At 38.7% G+C, this 21,716-nt stretch overlaps 1 protein-coding gene across 1 annotated transcript in view; it reads right to left on the bottom strand.

Moving 5' to 3' along the window:
- Window positions 1-12,027, bottom strand: part of RNF111 (ring finger protein 111) — a 63,018-nt gene extending 50,991 nt beyond the window's left edge. Inside the window, exons 1-2 of the mRNA XM_067305258.1 lie at window positions 11,897-12,027; window positions 1,055-1,950 (exon numbers count right to left, since the gene is read on the bottom strand). Of these exons, the coding sequence (XP_067161359.1) occupies window positions 1,055-1,931 (877 nt within the window). The 5' untranslated portion in view covers window positions 1,932-1,950; window positions 11,897-12,027. The remainder of the gene's footprint in view (window positions 1-1,054; window positions 1,951-11,896) is intronic.
- Between the last annotated feature and the right edge of the window lie 9,689 nt (window positions 12,028-21,716).

Here is a 21,716-nt window from a genome sequence, read left to right as displayed (position 1 = left end):
AAACACACACACACACACACTCCTCCCCATCTCCCTCAAACAAACAACAAAAGTATTACCCTGTCCTTGCAATATCAGTCAACTTTTCTCAGAGGAAGACCAGCACATAGTCTGAGATATGGTTTCACTTTCTAAAACAAATTTGTCACTAGACAATAGATACATATAACATGGCTGCACAGATTAACACTATGCTGTGTCCTGTGTATCAACTTCCTCTCTTTAAAAAAGCTGAGATGAGTCACAGGAGGCATAAATGCAACATTGTGAATGCTAGTGGCAAATCTGCAACTGCCTTTCACTTGGCAAATTTAAGACGAAAGGAAATTGAGACAACCGGGGGGGGGAGGGGGAGGGAATCATTAACACTCAAGCATGCCCTAAAATATTACGGCAATACATACTAGAGAAGTGTCTATGTAAACTGATTGCAAGATTATTGCATTAAACTTATCTAGGCAAAGCGCCTAGCATATACATAATACGCAGCCTTCCACAACTTCAGGACTTAGAATATTTTCTTCTTATTATTGTAATACTACAGCTCCTAATACTGAAAGCTGTTTCAGACTATCACAATGACTAATATTTTTTTAAACAATAAACAGTACTCAAGCAAAGTTAATTATATATTAGCAGATATGGTATTTATGTCTCTTTCTACATTCTGAAACCAGACCGAATTGCTATTCCTGCAACTTGTTAATAAAGTTGTAATAGTTAACACCTTTAGTACAATTCAACAGCTAAAAATGAAGCAACTTCACAGCATATGACTAAGCAGATTCATCAATCTGCCAGCAGATTGTTTAAAACCATTAACTTTATCTTTTGCATTAAAGGATTTTACATCTGATCAATTATATTGAAAGTTCTGTACTTTTCCCATCAAGAATTTATAGCTTAATGTTCATATTACTATCATGATAAATAAGCCTGTTTGTAATGCAAGTTCCTCAAAAACACACAGACAACTGCTCCAAAGCACCTATAAAAAAGGATATTGTACACAACAAAACTCATTAACAGAAATACCTCAAGAATTTAGTTTTACCTGAAGGAACAGTTGTACTGTTCTGGTGGTTTTCACTAGGTGATACAAATAAGTCTTCCTCCCCTTCAGTTGATGAACTGGAGGAAGATTCACTACTGAGATCATTCTCACTGGAACTGCTAGAGCTGGGTAATAAAGCATACTTTCTTCGAGCTAACACTTCTCGTTTTTTCCTCTGCATTAAAATTCGTTCTTTTTGGTTTTGGGTCCGCTGAGAGGAACTAGTTTTCACAAATCTCTTCCTATATGGAAGTCTTCTTAATGAACTGCTGTGAAAACAGGGCCTTTTCATTAATAATCCAGGTACAGAATCTGCCTCAGTCCGAGGCCACTTTTGTGACCTTGCACTATGAGTTCTACCTGTAGTATTCAACACTGCCTGAGGGTGCCTGACAGGAGCATCTTTTTCTTCATCAGATGTTACTGTGTCAGAGTCTCCGAAATGTAGGCTAGATGAAGGCGAAGAGATACAGTCACTAAAAGAAGAATCATTGTCTTCACTCTGTGTTTCTAGATGCTGTCTTAATCCTAGGATTCCTTGGTTTTCTTTATCAGGACAATTTTGAGCATACGAAGGACCAGCCTGCTGGCTCTTGCGTTTTTTTCGCACCACAATACTTTTGTCTTGGTCTGTACGGTTGCCATTCATGTCCTTCTGCTTTTGAGAATCACCACATAAGTGAGAGAACTCATTCCCTACTTTACTGGCAATCATCTCAACTTCTGCAGGGAAGCTTTTGGCTGCCCCAATAGGCTCAGGGTTCAAGAGGATCCCCTTCAGACTCTCCTGTCTCTTTGGTGCATCAGAAGGAACTTCACTCTTCATATCCGCTTTTAAAGTATAGACTATATTACATTCAGGAGTCCATTTAGACATGGAAAGTTTTAAGAAAGGCCTAGAAATAAAAACAGACATGCATCAAGAAAAACAAGCATCAGAACTTTTTTTTTTTTTAAAGAGCAAAACTAAAATAATAGAAGTCATTTACTGCTTAGACTAATAACACAGTAGGAAAAGCAAAAGAGCAGTAACTGAAAAACAACTCTCTCATAACAATATTAAGAATACTGCTTGACAATTTTGAATTAAGACAGAACTCTTACAGCTTGCATTTAAGAGTAGTTCTTAAACTGTAGTCAGCAAAAACATAACTATCACTTTCACACAGCAAGTAACGGTGTATCATAACTGAAGAATAATGTTTTATCAACGCTTAAGTACAAGAGTTTTACAGACTGTTTATATAAGTTACATAAACCTAAGCTAAATAAATCCAATATTTAGCCACCAGCTAAACTGTGCTTAATGTGGCCTATGTCCTCCCCTATAGCTGTATACATAGACAGTTTTCTTCTACTCCATTCAAAGGTTTTTTTTGTTAAGGTCTGGGTTATTTCTCAACATCAGAATTTCTGGTTCCACAGAAATCCAATACATGTAAATATCTCACATACAATAGATGTTGTAGTGTGGTGACAACTGAGCTGTAAAAGTCTGTAATGATTATTTTCTGACAAGGAATAAAACAGGAGACATTTGAACCTCACTATTTTGGGGTAAATTAACAGTGTTTTTTGTTTTTGTTTTTTAAGAAACCTACACTTGCATTGATGGTGTAGAGCAGTGTACAGATACCACTATTTTCAGTCCATGTACTTTTGACTCTCTCCTGCAACAGAAACTGAGCATATCATATCACATGTTCCTTCAATTGCTGGTGCCAGGGAAGTTCCCCTCCCTGTCAAAACCATAGGCTGTCAACATGCAACAATGTTAGCCTCCAAAGACTATTCCAAAGAAACACTTTTGAGAGCAACAATAGCCTCAGTAATATATTCAGCTTTCTCAATCTGCTTCGTCTAGCGTCTCTGCCTTCTGTTTAAATTCACAAAAGAAAGTGACAAAAGTATTTTGTTCCACTGCAATAAGAGCACAAGCACTCTTTACTCAGAGTAATATTGCTTATTTGTGCCTCAGATGAATAAAGTCACAGGAGACATTTGACACTTATTACTCTAAGCAGTTAAGTGCTCCTTCTCCTCCCCTCCCCCAAGTTTGAAGGAACATCTCCTGTGCTCTTTTGGCAGAAATATTTATGCAGCCAACCACTGTACCAGACTGTAGAAATGACCCATCTGAAAAACAAATCTCCCAACCAGATCAGACACCAATCTGATTCATCACATAAGCACACAAACAGCTATATCTGGCTTAAAGCAGGCTGTACTGCACAACCAGAAGGCTGTCTTAGAAATGTCTCACTATACCTTATGTGGAAACGAGGATCCTCAAGCAGCACAGCTGGAACATCCGTAAGGCCATGAAAAAGTCTAAGGCAGCAACAGCATGATCTGTGGTAGGCCAAGCAGTATTACCTACTCAGCTCAGTGATCTTCTGCCTGAGCCTCCAAATTACTTCTTCAAATTTTTAACACTTTCTTACATTTGTTGCTAATATTTAATGCTCTTGTTCACTTTGCAGCAAGTCATAGAACGCCAAATCAAAACAAGATGGAGACTACGGCACAGAGTCAAATCAACATTTCCGTGATTGTTTCCATATACTGACGCTTTCAGAAGCAGCTGTGCTCTAGTTGTTCCTAACAGACTCTTAAGTATGACTTATTTGAGTTTGCAAGGGGTATAAACCAAAGTGATATCCCAGACAGCCTCTGTTCTCTTCATAGCCACAAGCAATTAAAATAATTCTTCAACTGAAGTAGTCTGGAATAAAAATTTTGCACAAGGCACAAATACTGCAATACTATTATCTAAAGAAGCCATGAAGTCCACTGGAGCTTTCCAAGCAGATCAAGAATCTTAAGGATCCTAGTACCCTACCTGAAAAGATCCATTTGGATGTTCTCACAGGGAATCCTACAAATATTCCTAACAATTACTGTTAAACGTGAGATCTATACCAAACGGTAACTAAGAAAGCGCTACTCCCTAAGCATGTGCACACCCCCATACACACACCATCTTTCTTTTGGAAAAGACCTACGCTTCTATTTTGTAATATTTTGGACAAAGACAGGAAATCAGAATTCAAGCCTGTTACGTGCATAGAGAGAACAAGGAGCATCATCTTTTTCTAATCCTCACAAGGTCACCTTTAAGGCAGCATTTTTTGTACAGTATTTATGCACCACTGTTTCATAGAAGTATAACACTTGGTCAAACTTTTCCGCAGTCCATGATGAAGCCAGACCCTCCCACAATTACCCTGTATTTCATCACAAGTGTCAGAAAAATCCACAAAATATTTACCTTTGGAAAAAATGTTAACTTATTGAGAGAGCTTATTTCCTTTGAAGATAATCATAAGTTACCATTTTATACTACGTATCCAGCCTATTCATGACAAAGTTTCCTGTCTTTTTAACATGATAAACAAAAGGAACAGTTTTATTTAATTCTGAAGTTTTCTTAAGAAATAAAATCTGAATAAAAATAACACTTTCTCATTATACCAGCACAATCACGGGCTAGCTTACAAAAGGATTCAGTCCTACTCACTGGAACGCCCCATCCCACTTTTTTCTGTTAAACTCTACCGGTAGCAATCTCTACCAGTATGCAAGTTCTGCATTCTGAACATAATTACCTTGCTATAAGCTGTTTACTTTATTACAGATGCTGCCACACTAAAGTACAGATAGAGCTATTTAAGTTACAGCAAAATAAAGCAAGAAAGCTTACACTTTGAGAAATCTCAAACTACTTTAGGATATCAAAAACACCAAACCACCACACAATGAAACATAGTGCACTTGAAACACTGTTTACTAGCTTTCAGTCTAACAAGCAACCTGAATATAATAGCCAGCTAACTCAGATTCAAATATTTTATCTGCAGTCAAATAAGGATCGAAAAGTCCACAGTAACTTAGAATTAAGTGAGCAGTCAAAAATTCTACATTTCTGCTAACCAATACAGAGCTTGAAGGACTGCTTACTCATGGAGAGCTGCTGGCTTCTGATTAAAAATTACACAACAGCTTAAATGGGACCATGTTTTTGAAGAGAATGGTAGCAATCAACAATTACAAATAGTCCATTCATTCACTATTTAGAAATGCTATTACAAACCTTTGAACTAAAGATTTGACCTAAAAAGGCAGTAGGCAGGAAGATCATATGATCAATCAAAAAAAAAAAGGCAGATTGGTTCTTTTATTTTAAATTTAATCTAAGAACACTACCTTAAAATAATCATTTTCACAGAGCCAAAAACCTAAATTCAAAGCAGTAAGACCTTGTTTTTTGCAAATGAAAAACTAGAAGTGGGAAGCAGAATAATCAGTGATGGCCACAGAAAACAATTCTTCAAACCATGATTTTTTAAAGAGCTTACCTTATAACTAGATTCCAATTCATGCCAAGTATTTTCAGCGTTGAAGTGCAAGAAATATCCATATTGCATACAAGTCCAAAGCTTTTACACTAACTTTAAGACAAACTTTAGGAGAGACTACAAAAACACTATGCAAACAATTAGCACCAATCAGGAATGAGATCATCTGCTAGCAAACATTTAGAAGATCCTACAAAAACTCCCATTAATTAAAAGTAGTCCTCAGCAGCTTTTTCAAAAGCAACAAGAGGCAATAAGTTTAACCAGCATGGAAGCATTCCTCTTTCTTAAAAGATTTGCCTATTAACTTGCAGAGTCAAGACCTTAAGAAGGAAAAAAAGGGGTAATATATTCTTTAAGCCACTTTAACAGCCCTTCATTCAGTCTTCACTTAAGACAGATATCAGAAAAGTATAGATAAGTAAAATAGTTATTCTAAGTCCCCCTCAAAAGGGTATGACTAGATTCAGAATCATGAAGAGTACACAATTCTTGCATCCTTTCACTTCACCAATTCAGATAACACACACACCTAAACCTCACTAGCCAAAAGTTTATTCACTGAATATCTTGTATTTGACTAAAGCTCTAGACAACTTGATGAAAAGCAGCACACAGAAAATCTGCATATATGAAGAAGTCAGTAGCATGTTTTCCCCCTTCTACAGTTCCCCACTCCTCTCTCACTACAAATACACTAATTTCCCCGTGTCCTTATACAGTCTCCACTAGACAGAACCTGAATGCATTTAACAAGCAACTCAGACATCCAAGGTTAAGCCTAGGGGCCCATGCAGACAAGAACTCTGCACAAGACAGCTCTTGAGGCTACCAAGAGCTGGCAGACATACCACCATCATCTCAGCAAGCAAATTCCACTTCTGGAATATTCTCTCAGATCATTTATGTATCGATCTAAGTTGCTACATATACAATGATATCAAGCTGGAGAAGCTACTGAAGAGTTTTGCAAAAGGGAATTTTCCAGAGTTGCATTTGTAGTTCTTTTAATTTCCTTTACTCATTCCTAATTGTTTTTCTCTTTGCATATGCTAACAGAACCCACCACTAACTTGTAAAATTAATTCCCTTTTAATACGTGGCTTCTATTAGATTTTACATTTATTTTTATTCTGATAAGCTAATAGTAGTACTATTATCTTCATGAGAAAACCTCTCTGTTGAGGTCTGGTTTGCACACAGAAGTCTTAAATATGTTTTGTATACAGTTCCTACCACAGTAGGTATGTGAACTGGCAAACCCGGCTATCGAAAGCTTTAAGAATGGACCAGCAAATGAAAGTAGTGTATACAAGCAGCATTTTGGAATGCCAACAGTCATTTTTTTCCCCTCTCATTAAAATGCCATATTTTTACTCTTTTTGGCAACATTCTTCTATCAGATGAATCAAGATACCAAGAAATGGGATAAAGAAAAAGCTTAGAGAAGTCATGCAAGACCTTCAGCAAAAGTGAGACAAACTCCAATTACTGTTATTTCCATTTCCCAATGGCAGAGCCTAATGAGACTAATTCACGAATAATCCTGACACATCAAAGGAGGTTGACGAAGAACTTAAAGCCACTTGAGAAGCTGCACCCCCACTGCAATCCCATAAAGATCAAGTCTCAGTGCTATCATACCCTGCTCCAATACAAATAGAGAACTCTGGAGCAGTTCATGAAAAACCACTTCCTAGCCTGGAAGGGGCAGTGGTGCCCTATTCATTCCTTCCCTATCAAGCATGGACAACTCATACAATATGCAGCTGCAAGCATCCAATATTTAGTTTTACTATCAACAAAACAAGTGTAATCAGATTTTTAAACTTTATTGCACTGTTCTTCACATCTGATTATTCCTTGTTTTCACCAATTAAGATAAAAAAAGCTTTAAAAGAGAACTGTTTAATTAATTTTTAGAAAACTATATACTGGCCTTCTAATTTTTGTTGGAAAAGGAAAAATCAATTTGCTTGTTAAAGTACTATGTATCTTTACACAGCAGCAATCATGACGTATTTCACAATTATGCTAGGCATGCACTGATGTTATGTAGTGTCAAACACATCTTTACTCACAGGACAATGTGAAGTACCGTACAAACCACTCCCAATTTCCTTTGTTTGCCTTAATGCAGACACAATGTCAGATACTCTGATTTTTGAATGAGAAAGCTACTTGAGAATTCTCCAATCAGAATGCTTATCTTTTGCCATGCAGAAAGGTACAGTATGCCAGAACAACATGAGTAGAATTAATTATTAGCTGCATGATAATGTTCCAGAGACAAGTTCTTGCCCATGGTCTCCCAAATACACTCCATTACATTCAGCCCAGAGGGAAGAGCCTGCCTATGCTTTGCAGAGGAGTGGTACAGCTCCATGAGCTGAAGCAAAGCAGGCAGGCTCACTTGCTCTAGGAAGTATCATTGGCAGTCATGTAGTCAAAGTCTAGAAAGTCTACCCTCAAAATGAAACAAATCAGTTATTTCACATACCATACTAATCTCACCAACCTTTGCAAAGACATCTCAAAGGTAACTTCGGACCAAACTAACCAGTGGCAGACACAACAGTAACAAACCTCTGGAACAGCAGTCTCCTTAATTTCATGTTCTAGAATTCTTCCCAGAGACCACAAGGTCCATTTCTTCATGCACAGGTCACCTCTGATCAGTATAACAATGATCTTGCAGCAGGAACTTTAGTCCACCCATACAGTAGATGCAAGATGCCTGTTATGCCATGTTGGCATTCATCTCTGAGGCCACCACTGTTTCTTAAGGACAGATTATTGAAATTGCGTCACTTTCTCATGGATCTTCTAACAGAATCCAGCAACTGAACAGCTACAAGCAGACAAGCTCTTCCCTAGGACTGGATCTATGGCCTGATTCCAGCTGGAATAGACAAAATGCATGAAGCATGTGCAGCTGGATGTGCCTCAGCAAGATGATCCAGCAGGCTAAGAACAATTCTGCACAGAGTCCTATGAATGACAAATAAAAGTTCTCCTGCAATCTACTACAAATCAGTCCAAGATAGTACGATATCCATAGAAACCCTAGCATCAATCAAGTGTCAGCGAAGCATTAACATGCCCATATCCACTTGGCAAGGAATGTACTCGGCTTTGTACAATGGATGCAAGCAGGTAGATTTGACAAACATGGTGTTCACAAGCACATTTTTCAATCTAGACATTTCTTTGCTCTGTCCTAGGCTAAAACTCAGTTAATTAAACTAACACTATGTAAATCATGGTTTTAAGACATAAGCATTATGATTTGGCAATCAGAAATGTTTTGGCTTCAGTCAACTCCAAGACAAACATAACAGCAATGAATTTGGAAATAAGGAGTTGTAGTTTTATAAAAGAATGGCAAAATATGTTCTTTTATTGGAACCTAAGATCTTAAATAGGTATTCTCCTTCAACCATCTTTAAGAGTATTGTTTCCAGAGCCAGCAAGAAAAATTCTGAATTACATAACCATCAAATTAAAAAATATATATATGTATTAGTCTTTTGGGCATTTTTGACCTTTCAAACACATGCAAGTGTTCTTACACAGTATCATTTTGCAAACACTTCTGGATGAAGACATGATCTTTGCCACAATTGCTAGTAAGAACCTTGCAAATGAGAATTATGAAATTAACCATTGCGACAATTTCATGCTGTTCTTCAAGAAAGCTGCAAGCAGTTGGAGATTCTGTAGTTATTAATCCAAGCAGACCTACCAGTTTACTGGGGAAGGACAGAGCAAGAGGGACTTCTCCACTCTTTCCACCCACTAGAGCCAAGTGGCAGTGGGTAAAAACAAATATCTTACTGTTGACAGAAGCCAGGTGTTAGAACTACATCTTATTGGCAAAAAACACACAGAAGAAAGTCTCTTGCTAGTAAAGTATCAGACTAGCCTTCTCAAAAGAAATTTCACTTAAAAAACAATTACCAAGGATGACATGACTTTAAATCATAAGTGCTTTTCCAAACAGCATAAACTATAAAACAGCAAAATAATTAGAAAAGCTGTCTTAGTGAAAAGAACATTCTCCTTTTCTCCCTTTTCTTCTGCTTAATTAGGGAATTAGGGGTCTCTGTTAGGACTGACATTAGCCCACCAAGAAAAACACTAATGTAAACACTACATCTCAACTTAAACCTTGTTTTCTGAAGAAAGCTTACCTCCTCCCCCCCCCAATCACAGACACTGAGGCTGAGGATGCATTTGGTGTTTCTTTTAAGAGCAGCGCAGATTTTGGCAGCTGCTGACCACTGTGATTTGTACTGATAAAACTTAAGGGACAATGACTCGGAATGATTATCCTACTCCTATGTTGCACATAAATACTATACGGTATTATTCAATATGCATGTTTATAAATCTCTTTTCAGTTTCACTGATGTGCAAACAGTTGGAGCAGATCAGGATGATAAAGCTGACCCAAAGCAGGTAGTGCATTAGTAAAGCTGTTGGGAAATCTTTATGCAGCATCTGCCTATGGCAAATCCATCTCTCTCTGTACTGTCAGCATTGTTTACATGTGAATTAAGATTCCCTCGCCCCATTTTTTCCCCATTTATTCAACTGCCTGACAACTGAGCCCCTGTAGTTCATCGGAGGGCGGGGGGACAGCACACCATTAGCTGAATTTTCTCAAAGTATCTTCACCACTAGGGGAGATATAAACAACTGAAATGAGAGAATCTTGATCTTGAAAAAACACAGTAACTACTGTCACCTAAACATAATTGCAACATGCCCACCTCCACTGAAAGATCAGACTTGGTTACATCTAATCTGGTTAGGCAGTTGTGCAAAGTTATTAATTTGAAGAAAAATTCATGGATCAACAAAAAAAATCATGGATCAACTATCATATACTCTTAATGCATTTTTACAAAAGCCACTGTTTACTAGAAAACACACTTTAGAAAGGTCAGAATGCTTCCATCCAAATTTTAAAAGGACACTGAAGCACACATGAATACATAGAGCTGTTGCCCCTTCCCTCCCACACTAGAAATAATTGTAGTAGTAGTGGCCAGGGCTACAACCATCAGTAAAAATAAACAGATGTTTAAATATGCAAGACTTCAGGAGTTTTAAAAGCAGGAAGCTTGGCGTCTTACATACTTGAAGTGAAAAAATGCAGATGTGCACATGGCTTCTCTCCTGTCCTATAGGATGACCTACCACTGAATTCATATAGTGGATGAGAACATGAGACAGGTGACCAGATGCCCCCTTTACCAAATGAATCAAGATCACATTTTTCTCTATCAGCCCTTGCACATGTGTGGAAGCACAGTCTGAACTAGTGATAATCTTGGCTAACAGCTTTTTTGGCCTCAGGTAGTCCCTCTATCTAACAGAAAGACATATAGAAGTGTTTAAATTGATGAAAAAGTACTTTGATAGCAAGAACTACAAGTGTGTCGACTATTAAAAGCTTTAATTTTCATTTTAAGAAGCTATGAAGTATTCCAGATCTTTTGATATGAATTTTCATCAAAAAAATTTTTAGTAACTATCCACAATTAACATATCTTTGGAATTTTCCACTAGTTACAATAAAGACAACAAAAGGCCTTATTTCACCACCTAAAAAACCTAATTTTCCAATATTAGTTTATAATACAGATATTCCACCATGATAAAAGCTACTTAAGTATGAATGCCAGGCAGTTAATTTCTATCTTTTGATTAAAGATTAGTTTCTGAAGGAGTTACGTTAAGATCAAGTAAAGTTGGGGTACTACAGCAACACCATACCTTCTGCATTATGTATTTTTTGTGAGGGTATTTGAGCATCAGAAATTAAGAGCATCACTTAGCCAGCTACAGCAGTGAGGCCTTGCTCATGTGTAACCCTTTCAAGCCATGGAAAAGCTTACTCAAAGAAAAAAATAAGACAAAAAAAGAATGTATGCTCAGCCCTGATTTCCTACACACAAACACTTAAAGAGTATATAGATACTTAACACTCTCTGATTTCCATAAGAGTTACAAACCTATAAACCTCTGAAGATCTCGGCCTACATTTCCCAGCATTGCTTCCTTGTTTATTAGGCAAAATCCATCTAACGATTTTATTTTTTTAATATGGGTTAAGAAACAGAACACCAGCCTTTGCAACCAAAACAAATGACGTTATATTAAACATTATTACATATGCAAGTAAAACTCAATTTTGTAATAGAAAACGTGACAAATTTCCAAGGAGACAAAACCCCAAAGGAGCAGTATAGCTTCCCGCAGCGAAGATTTTGTTCTGTGCGTCAACGAGGCGCTGACAAAATCGCCGTGAAGGTCCCCCCCACCGGCCTGCCCCGCGCCCCGTCCCCCTCCGGCAGCCCCGCCGGGGAGGGGAGGGGCGGGGCGGAAGCCGGCCCCCGAGCCCCCCCGCCGGCAGGCAATGCCCCGCGGGGCGCGGGGGACACCGCGGGCCCCCGGCCCCTCCGCACCCCCGTACCTGAGACAGCAAGGCCAAGGGGGAAGAGGCGGGTCCCGCCGGCGGCCCGCTCAGGGCCGGCGGGGAGGAAGCGGCTCCAGCGGGCACTGGAGGGACCCCGCGCCGCTCGCCTGGCGCGGCCCGGAGGCCACGGCCGCCTCCTGCGCTGCGCCCTGCCCCGCGCCCCTCGCGGCGGCGGCGGCCCGGCCGCGCCGCTGCCCCCCGGCGGCGCCGCGGCCGCGCGCCCGCTGCCACACGGCGAGGCGGGCGAGGTTTTGTTTGCTGCGCAGCCCCCGCCGCCGCTCCCTCCCCGGGCGCAGCGCGACACTCGGCGCTGCTTTACAGCAGTCCGCAAAGCGCAGCCGCGCCGGCCCGCGCCCCTCCTTCCGTCAGGCGCCGTTGCCGGGCCGCGCCTGCGCCGCCCCGCGCCCCCTGCTGGGCGGAGGGGACGGGAGGGGAGCGGCGCTGCGCGCGCCGGCCGCGCTGCCCCTGGGCGGCCCCGTGTCGGCTCGGGACACGGGTTTTCCACCCCTGGAGGCCCTCTGCCCGCGCGTCGCGGTGCTCCACGGCTCCCACCTGCGGCGAAGGCGCCAGAGTTACGGGGCGAGCCGGGTCCCCGCGCCCCAGGCGGCCTCTCGCCCCGCCCCGCGCGCAGCCCCCGCGGGGAGTGCGCTTCTGCGCGCGCCTCGAGGGCCGCAGCGCGCTCCCCAACGGCCGCCGGCCAGCCTCGGCCCGCGCCCCAACGGCCGCCGGCCCGCACCAACCTTCCGCAGCAGCTTCTCGCGCCGCCCTGCGCGGGTGCCAAGCACCCGGTGCAGCTGCTAGGAAAGGCAGATGAACAGCGTAGCCCCTTAAGAAAGGCGGACTTTTCAGTTACGCTTACTGCGGTAACGCACCGACCGACTTACCGAAGAGGTAAGCGTGCGCCTGCTCCTCTCCACCGTGACGTTAGCCGTGCGCTGACCCTTCTGCGGCGGCTCTGGCGCGGGGGTGCGCGCCCTCCGCGCCGACCTCGCAGCACCGCGAGCAGCGCTTGCGAGCCGCCCAAGTCCGCCCAAAGCCGTTCCTCGCTGCCGGGGACTGCCGTTGCGTCAGGGAGCACAGACGCCACAAACGCTGCCGGGGTGAGAGTCTAGAACTTAAGGCAGCAGATCCAGAAGGGCTGTGCGCTCTGCACAGCCAGACTCTGTTCAGACTAAGGGCTAATTAAAAGGTGGAGGCAGAAGGAGCAGTCTGATCTACCGAAGTTAGAGATCTCACTCAGAATGGACTGCCAAGACAGTCATAAGTATACAAGAGTGCTTATGTATTTTGGAGGAGTTAACCCTTCTGCATCATTACAGAAGAAACGGTCATGAGAAAAAAAATTTAGTTGGAGACTATTAATTGAATGAGTTTCTGAGTGGAATTTCCTTAAAACAAAAGTGGATGAAACTACAGGTTTCTCAAACAAGGAAGAAAGGCTTTCAGGAAAGAGTCTACATCAGTAAACAGCTACTTCAAAAGACGACACATTTCCAGGGGCAGAAAAAGGATTGCTTGGCAAAGAAAGGAGTATCCAAGATGTCAAGAAGTGTAGAGAGAGATGTAAAGAGGGTTAGACCATGCAAATGATATGAAAATAAACAACAGAAAGGTTTTCAGCTTTATGTGTAACATGAAAGCAAAGGAAAGAAGTGGGACCCATATACAGTGAAGATAGAAGAAAGGATTACAGATGATTTAGTATGGTTCCACAAAGTAATGATTTGTTTCAGTATTCAATAAAGACAAAAATGCAGGTCATCCAGGATTAACCTGGTATTTTTTTTAATAGTTTTTTAAAATAAAGGAAATACACTATGTCTCATGCAAGTAGACCTCAGTAAACCATCTGACATTGTGCCACAAATGAAATAATCCCTGAAGCTGGGGAGAATGGGGAACAGTATAAAAATAGAAATATGACTAAACCTGGCCAAAGAAGAGAGAGTAACAGACAGAGTGGAAAGAAGGTGATATCAGATTCAATGGAGATCACTAATGCTGATGCAATCTTGTTTAAGATTTTTCATTAATGACCATGGCACAGAAGTTGAAATGTGTTGAAAAAATCTGCTGGAAAATAAAACAGAGAAGAATCAGGATATCACATGGGAAGAACTGAATGACCTTGAAGGCCAGAATAATAGGAGCAAGGTCAAAAATGCAAAGTAAAATACAAGATTGTGCACGTGAAGATTAGCAACTAATAGTTTTGCTATAAAATGGGTATTTATAGACTTGCCAAGGCAGGAGGATGAGAACTTCAATGAACTATGTCGTCAAAAAAATACCAACAGTCAACATTACCTAGACATGAAAAAAAGCAAATGTCCCTAGAATATATTAAGGAAAGTATTTTTTCCATAGAGAGAGAGAAGTTTTAATGCTATTGTAGAAAGTATTTGTAAGACCACATCTGGAATACTTTATCCAGCTGTTGTTAGATGTATTGAGGGAAAATAAACTCTAATCTTAACAGAATGATCAAGGGAAGATAGCATATATAATACAAGAGGAAGCTAAAGAATTTTGGCTGGATTACCTTAATAAATGAGACAGAGTTCTCTCTATAACCTAATCAGAGACTAATACCAATTAAGAAATACATTATTTGGTTTACATATTTACTTTATAATTGTTTTAAACTCATGCCAAAGATGACAGAAAGGTAGTTCTTGGCAGGAAAAAAAAAAAGTACAGTCACCCTACACTCACCAGATGAAAGACATACAAAAAAAGAATTTCAAAAACACAAAAAACCCAAGTGGCTACAGATTGGCTATAAAATTCAGTTCACAAATTAAGAAGCAGTATAGGATAGTGTAGGTATTCTCAATTTTTTTTCCAGTGCAAAGTCATAGCGGCCAGATGCTCTGCAAATGCTTTGCTTAACTGTATATTATTAGATACTTTGCTACTTGGGTAAATTAAAATACATTAAAATACATTAAAAGCAGAATTCCTAGGATCTTTATTAGCTATGTTTTCCTAATGTCAGCTTAACTGTGGGCTGCCAGCTGGCAAAAATCAAACATGTTGTGGGCCAGCTCCCACTTAAATTAGCACTTGATAGAAATTAGCTTGCCAATTATTGAGTAGTTATTAACATGATTTTTTAAGAAAGGCGACAGAGAAAATGCACTTCAATGCCCAGAATTATTCACAATTATTTTCAAATAGTTTATTTTTAACTTCTACCTATGTATTTTCATGTTATTAAAGTTACTTTTACCATTATTTTAGGATCTGGTAAACAGTTGTCTTGAAATTATTTTATTCATTCCTTTAACAAAAACAAGAGAAAGATCTTCCTCTTCAGTCTTAAAAGCTACAGAATCCCAAAAGGTTAAACCAAGTCATTCTAAATCATTAATGCAAATTTCAGAATAGCTTTCAGGCTACAGCATCCTCAATTTATACTGAACTCTTCAACTTCCAACTAGAGTTGAACAAAACCATTTCCATGTGCACCTCAGGGCCTGGCAAAACTAAAGATATACAGAAGAAGCTATCTTAGAATAAGATCAAAATAATGCCAACTGGCAGGAGATTGCACTTTACAGTTTTGGCAAAAAACAAAACCAAAGCATTATCCTGAGGTACCTGCAGCAGCTCAGCCGTATAGTTGGACAGAGTTCTACGTGGGAGCATTATTTTGGTTTGCTCGTTCCCAAATGAAAGCGAGGCACAGCTTTTCCAGATGCAAACACCAGCTTTTGGAAGCCAGTCCCACTGGGCACGTGGCCAAGATCCAAGCTGCCCAGTTTCAAAAGGAAACGTCCTTTTCTGAATTGCTTTAACTCTAAGCCTGGTAATCTCCAGGGCAGTATGAATAGTATACATTTCATCTATCACAATTACTGCTTTTGGAGGAGCTCAAGTCATTTGCAGCCGGGGTATTGATTCAGATGAAACAGCCTGTCCTTGGCACTTAAATCCACAGAACCATGTATGCTGTAAAATGGACCATACTTAAGCATATATTTAAATGTTTGGAAGAGTTGGGTCAATTTATGATTATTAATAATCTAGTAACTGCAAGCCTCTTGTGATAGTATGTTGTGAGGATGAGACAGAAGAAGTACAAAAATTGCAGGAGAGATACTCAGTTGATACAAATCATCATAGGTCCAATCACTCCAGATGAAGCTCCTACAGACAGTGAAAACTGCATAAAAAAAGTGGAAAAGATTTTGGGGGGGGGAGGGGGAGAGCAGAACTATTTGTATTGGGAAAGATTTCCAGCAGGGGGAAAAAAAAAAAAAAAAAAGGAGATATAGCCCACATGAAACAAGAAAAAAACTGATGCATTTGCAGAATCAAAAATACAGCTCTACAGTTATCTGTTCTATATATTTTATGGGGTTAAATACAGAAAATTATTTTCTAATGTGCTTCATCTAGCAGCTTTCAAAAGCTCTGGAAAATAACATGCACCACTCAGGTAACTGTGTTTTTTTTTTTTTTAAGATATATAAAAAAGTAAAATATCTAACATTACAGTAAAAATTAGACATAGAAATGACCCACCAGTCACTCAATCCATTTCATACTATACAGCCTGATAAGGCTTTGAAAGGTTAGACGTTTTCTGCAACACATTACTTCAGAAGTATGCAAATCCTTACTAAGGTCTCAGGCAGTTGGGTATTTTCAGTAGCTTGTCATATAATTAAGAAGGTGTGGTATATATAATTACTTGGAAACAGCTACTTTATTGATTAGTATTTTTATTCATAGAAAACAATATTTGTATTTCTTTTCAAAAACCAAAGAAAACATACCACCAGACTGTTAATGGGAAGATCACATGAGATATTCTTTTATATTCTTTCAGTGCTTGTAAAATAATGGGACCAAATATATTTTTGTGTTTTTCTTGACAACATCAGCAGGTAGTATTTAAGGCAATTAGGTTTAAAAGAAACAACAAAAGCAGCTTCCACTCCATGATCTAATTTTACACCAAGAAATTGAATAACCATCTCCAAGCAGGTGCATACACTTTCAGTAGTCAAATAAAGGAGAATACAAATATGTGATTTACAAGTTATGTCCTTTGTCTTGCTGTTCTGTAGAGGAATTATAATGGGAGCTACTCAGAGTTACTTGTAAATCAGAAACTCATTTCTACAACCTCCTGACTTCCTCATCATACAGTATATCAACAATACATCAACAAGAAAACTATACATCTGGAGTGGAAAAAGCTTTTTTTTATAGCAATGATGCATATTACATTTTGAGATTAAGAATTGCTAATAATTCATCTATTGTCAAGCGTTCGCTGAAGGCATCTCAAATCATATTATTAATTCTTGCTTTGTTTGCAGAAGAGGGAAGGAATGCAGCAAATATATCAGCTGATAATTTTTAAGTGTATGCTTTCTCAGAGGTTTGAATACAGTCAGATTGATATTAGAACTACTAAAAGTAAAATTTGAAGTTAAGTAACCAGGCAACATAACATAAGAACTGGGACATGACTTGGTGCCTTTCAAAGTAAGAGGGGCTCTTCCTGTTGTTTGCAGTTAACATAGCATGAGCCCAGCATCTCTAAAAGGGAACCGAGTCCTTGCACCATTTACTGTTGCAATAACTAACTTTGATGTCGTTAGCACCCAAAGTAGGATCCAAAATACAGCATTAGAAAGTTAAACTTCTGGAACATCAAAACAAAAATGCCTGAAGTGGTTTCACTATAACCCATTTCAAAATGAGTTTCTAAACAAACAGCATGTTAAGCAGAGAATTGCATACAGCTTGCTGATAGAAAACATGAAAGAGCAATGTGTCTCAAATGAGACTCCTTTGTGAAGTGCAGGTAGTTTATTTGAAGGTGTTCTCCCCCTTGCCCTCCTTTCTTTAACTAACATTTCCTTTCCTAGAAGGGGATTTGGAGTAATGGGTGATCTGTGTGTGAAGAAGAGAAGGAGCTGGGACGCCCTGTTCAATTCCAGATGAATTGTCTAACCATGAGACTATCATAAAATGGAGGGGAGAACTACTTCTCTATGTTTTAAGCATTAGCATTACTTATTGCTGCATTTTTTACAGAGTCCATGTCTATAGGCACATTAGAATTGCACAGAGTACACCAATTGCATTAAACTATTAAAACAGACGAAACTACTAGTGTTTGATCGTCAGTTATGCTTAGGTGTGAGGTAGGCATAAACTGGTCAGCACTGTCTAAACTGCGATACTCTTCTTACAGACAAAAACCAGAATTACAGTGCCCAAAGGAAAAAAATATATATCTAAGGAGGTTCACAACTTTCAGGTGCCTCAAATACATAACAGACAAACAAGAATTTACAGGAGCTCAGTTTGGGACTTCTGTATTTGTTGTCATTTAAAAATTGCTACCTGGGCCAAGCATTTCTCCTCTTTTAAAAGCTACTATTATTTTCCAGTCAAAATTTATCACAATTTCAGAATTTAATTGCATAAAACAATCTTCTCTTTAAAAGCTAGTAGAGGTTTCAAGAGACTACAGAAGGACAATGTATTTTTCTTAAAAAAAAAAAAAAAAAAAAGCCATGAAATTACAAACCAGTCAGCTTAATTAAAATTCCTGGATAAATATTAGAATAAGTTATAAAACAAAATATTTGTAGACACCTGGAAAATAACAAAGTGAAAAATAATAGCCAACAGACAACTTCATTATGACAACCTATCAAACCAACTTAATTTCCATTTGTGACAGAATAATAGGCATCATAGACATGAATAAAGCAAGATCTTAACTTCAGTAAGGCTTTTGACATTTCCTTTCCTGACATTTTTTGTAATGAAGATAAGGATATTTGATCTGGATAGAAACTATATAAATTTGGTGCAAAAAAGATTGTACTCAGAGGATAGCTATTAGTAGATTACTACTAAGCCAAAAGTTTGTATCAACTGAAATTCCTCAGGAGTCTCCTGCATCTGGTACTATTCAGTATTTTAATACTTTTGAATGATGGATTAGAGATTACATTTATAAATCTACAGTGGACACCAAGCTGAGAGAGCCTACAAGCAGAGCAGAAGTCAAGGCTAGAGTTTTAGATTATCTGAAAAAAATTATACATATGTAAATTCTATAAACACACGTACAAAGTTCTGCATTTAGCAGAACTAATAAGCAGAATAATCAGCTGCACCAAATGCAGAATGACAGTAATAATTTTGTAGAAAAGAAACCAATAGCATCACAAGTTGAACATGTCAACCATTTCATGAGGTTGAGAAAGGCATGCATCATAGAGAGATGCATAGTCAGAAGTATTGTCAACAAGATAACTTCAAAAAGTTGTGGAAAGATTGGACAGGAGCTAAAGGGGAGCAACAAAAAAGGTCATGTGTTCAGAATTCTGATCAAAACCAGAAATAATTGGGGCTTTTAATCCAGAAATAGAAGACTGGACAAAATCATGGTAACAGTCTTCATTTACGTAAAAGGCTGCCGCAAAGATAAAGGGAATACTGTCCTTACTCACTTTGAATAAGAAGGCTAAATTGCAGCAAAAGGGATTTAGTTTAGACATTCGAAAAAGGATAGCTAAGGACTAGACTAGACAGCCTGAGAAATGAGTGGAATCTCTATTTCAGGCCTTAATAACAGGTTAGACAAGCATCCATCAAGGTTGGATTCATAACAGTTTATCATGCCTTGCGGCAGGAGGATGGCAGAGATTACGTCTTAAAGTCACTTTCAGCCCCTCCCCCCCCTTTTCTTTTTAATTTACAGATTTGACACCTACATGATATCAGCCACCAGTTACTGAGCTTTACTGGTAGCAGTTCTACTCAATTTTTTGGATCTGCAGGTTTAGATGATTCAAGCAACACCCATAAAATGACATGAGCTTATGAGTGCTGTACTTGTTAGCCCTCTCTCTTTCATTCCTGAAACTGGACACAGTAACTTGTCTTCACTTTGATTAGAACATGAGCAGTGGGTTTTGTGTGTACTTGCACAACAATTTATGACAGTGAAACTGACAATCCTGATTAAGACTGTGATGCTTTGCTGAATTCAAAATAAGCAAATGAAATAATTTTAGGACTTTTTCATCTACTTCTATTTAAATAATCATAGACATCCCCAAAAATCAGTTTCTGAGGTCTAAAGTTACACTGTAAATAGATCATTTAATAAACTCAGTAACAAATGTAAACACTCTGAGAGTCAATGTTGATACCAGTTGATATTAATCCAAGTATTATCACTGAGGACAGTATAAGCAAGAGTATATACTCATTTCTTATTTAAGATTGTTCTTTTTATAAAATCTTTACCAAGTGAAACAGAAGCTTTATATGTCTAAAACACTCATGCAATTATCAGTCCAAACTAGGTTTTCCTTTAGACTTATGTACATGCTTAACCTTTAAATATATGGATAATATTAGTTAGCCTTCATTAAATGATAACTACTTAAGTAAAATATTACTTACATACTTGAAAAGTGCATTTCAAGACAGGGGAAGAGAAGAGGATGGTGTTGCAAATCTTCAGAAATTAATTTGCACAAAAAAAGTTTATTTAACCAAGATTAAAGGCCAAATCCTGACTGCTTTGAAGAGTTTGAACATATTACTGAGAAATCAAACTACATTTCAGAAGCACTCTTGAAACAATGTTATATTAAGTAAGCATAACTCTTATGAAAAGAGGACATCATAACCAGTCAAACAAATTTCTGCCCCATCACAGGACCAACTACTTCTGACCCATATCTAATATGTTTGTTAAAAAAAAACAAAAAACACACAGCCTTAAATGTTGCATATTCCACAACCTATTAAGATGGATGAATAATGGAAAATGCTTTCTATTCTGTTAGAAAACATTTTTCCTAGCCCGTCTCTTCCTTAGTGCATTTTAAGTCCATTGTATTCTACCCATGATGCAAATAAAGCATAGCTTTCCCCCTTCCCTTTTAAAGCAGCTGTTTACATATTTGAAGAGAGTTATCATTTCCCCAGTCTTCTCTAGGTTATAAGCACTTTAAATCGCTCCTTGTAAATTTTATTTTTTAGATCTATTACTTTCTTGTGGATTCTCACCTGTATGTCCACATCTTTTTCTTGAAAAATGGTGCCAGAAAACCAGTTAGAAAAAAAAAAAACGGATGCAGTATTCTAACTTTGTAGAGCAAAAAGATTACTTCTGAGCCTACAAGCTATACCCCATCCACTAAGTATAACGACCGCTCATTCATATTAGCAAGTTTGTCAATATCCAATTTCTGAATGAAGAAAACGAGAATCATTGAGACATAAACTGGATTTGAGGCATTTAAATTCAGGTATTCTTCCTCATTTGAAGGCTTAATACTATCTGTAACATCTAATATTGACAAAATAACTGTGAGAGTTTCCTGCAGAAAGTGAATGAAATGATAACTAAGAAGTAACACTTTCACTATCTGGTACAAATATAAACTAATAAATTATAAGAAAAATGAGATATATGTTAACAATTTAATTTAAAACATTAATATTGTGCTTGTTTAGTACATGAAATAAAAACCTCTGCACAAATAGACCCAGTTCTGCCTAGGCTTCTTCCTCTCCTCGTTGAAACCATTCCAGCTAATACCTGAAGGAGCTACTATTTAACCCGAGTAAAACTAGTAGAATCAGGACCAAATATCTAAGCACATTTCCTAAACTCAGAGAAGTCAGTGGCCAGAGAAAGCAAAAAGGCACAACCCAACTCGTTAACGTGAACAGAAGGGCACCAATAATATGTAAATAATCATGTTTTGCTTTTATTTAGGAAAAAAAATAAAATCAAGGAATGGTTCTGACAGAAATC

The sequence above is a fragment of the Apteryx mantelli genome, chromosome 15 (genome assembly GCF_036417845.1).
Source record: "Apteryx mantelli isolate bAptMan1 chromosome 15, bAptMan1.hap1, whole genome shotgun sequence".
Taxonomy (NCBI): Eukaryota; Metazoa; Chordata; class Aves; order Apterygiformes; family Apterygidae; genus Apteryx; species Apteryx mantelli.
The sequence above is the reverse complement of the archived record's forward strand: the minus strand, read 5'-3'. Positions and strand labels throughout refer to the sequence as shown.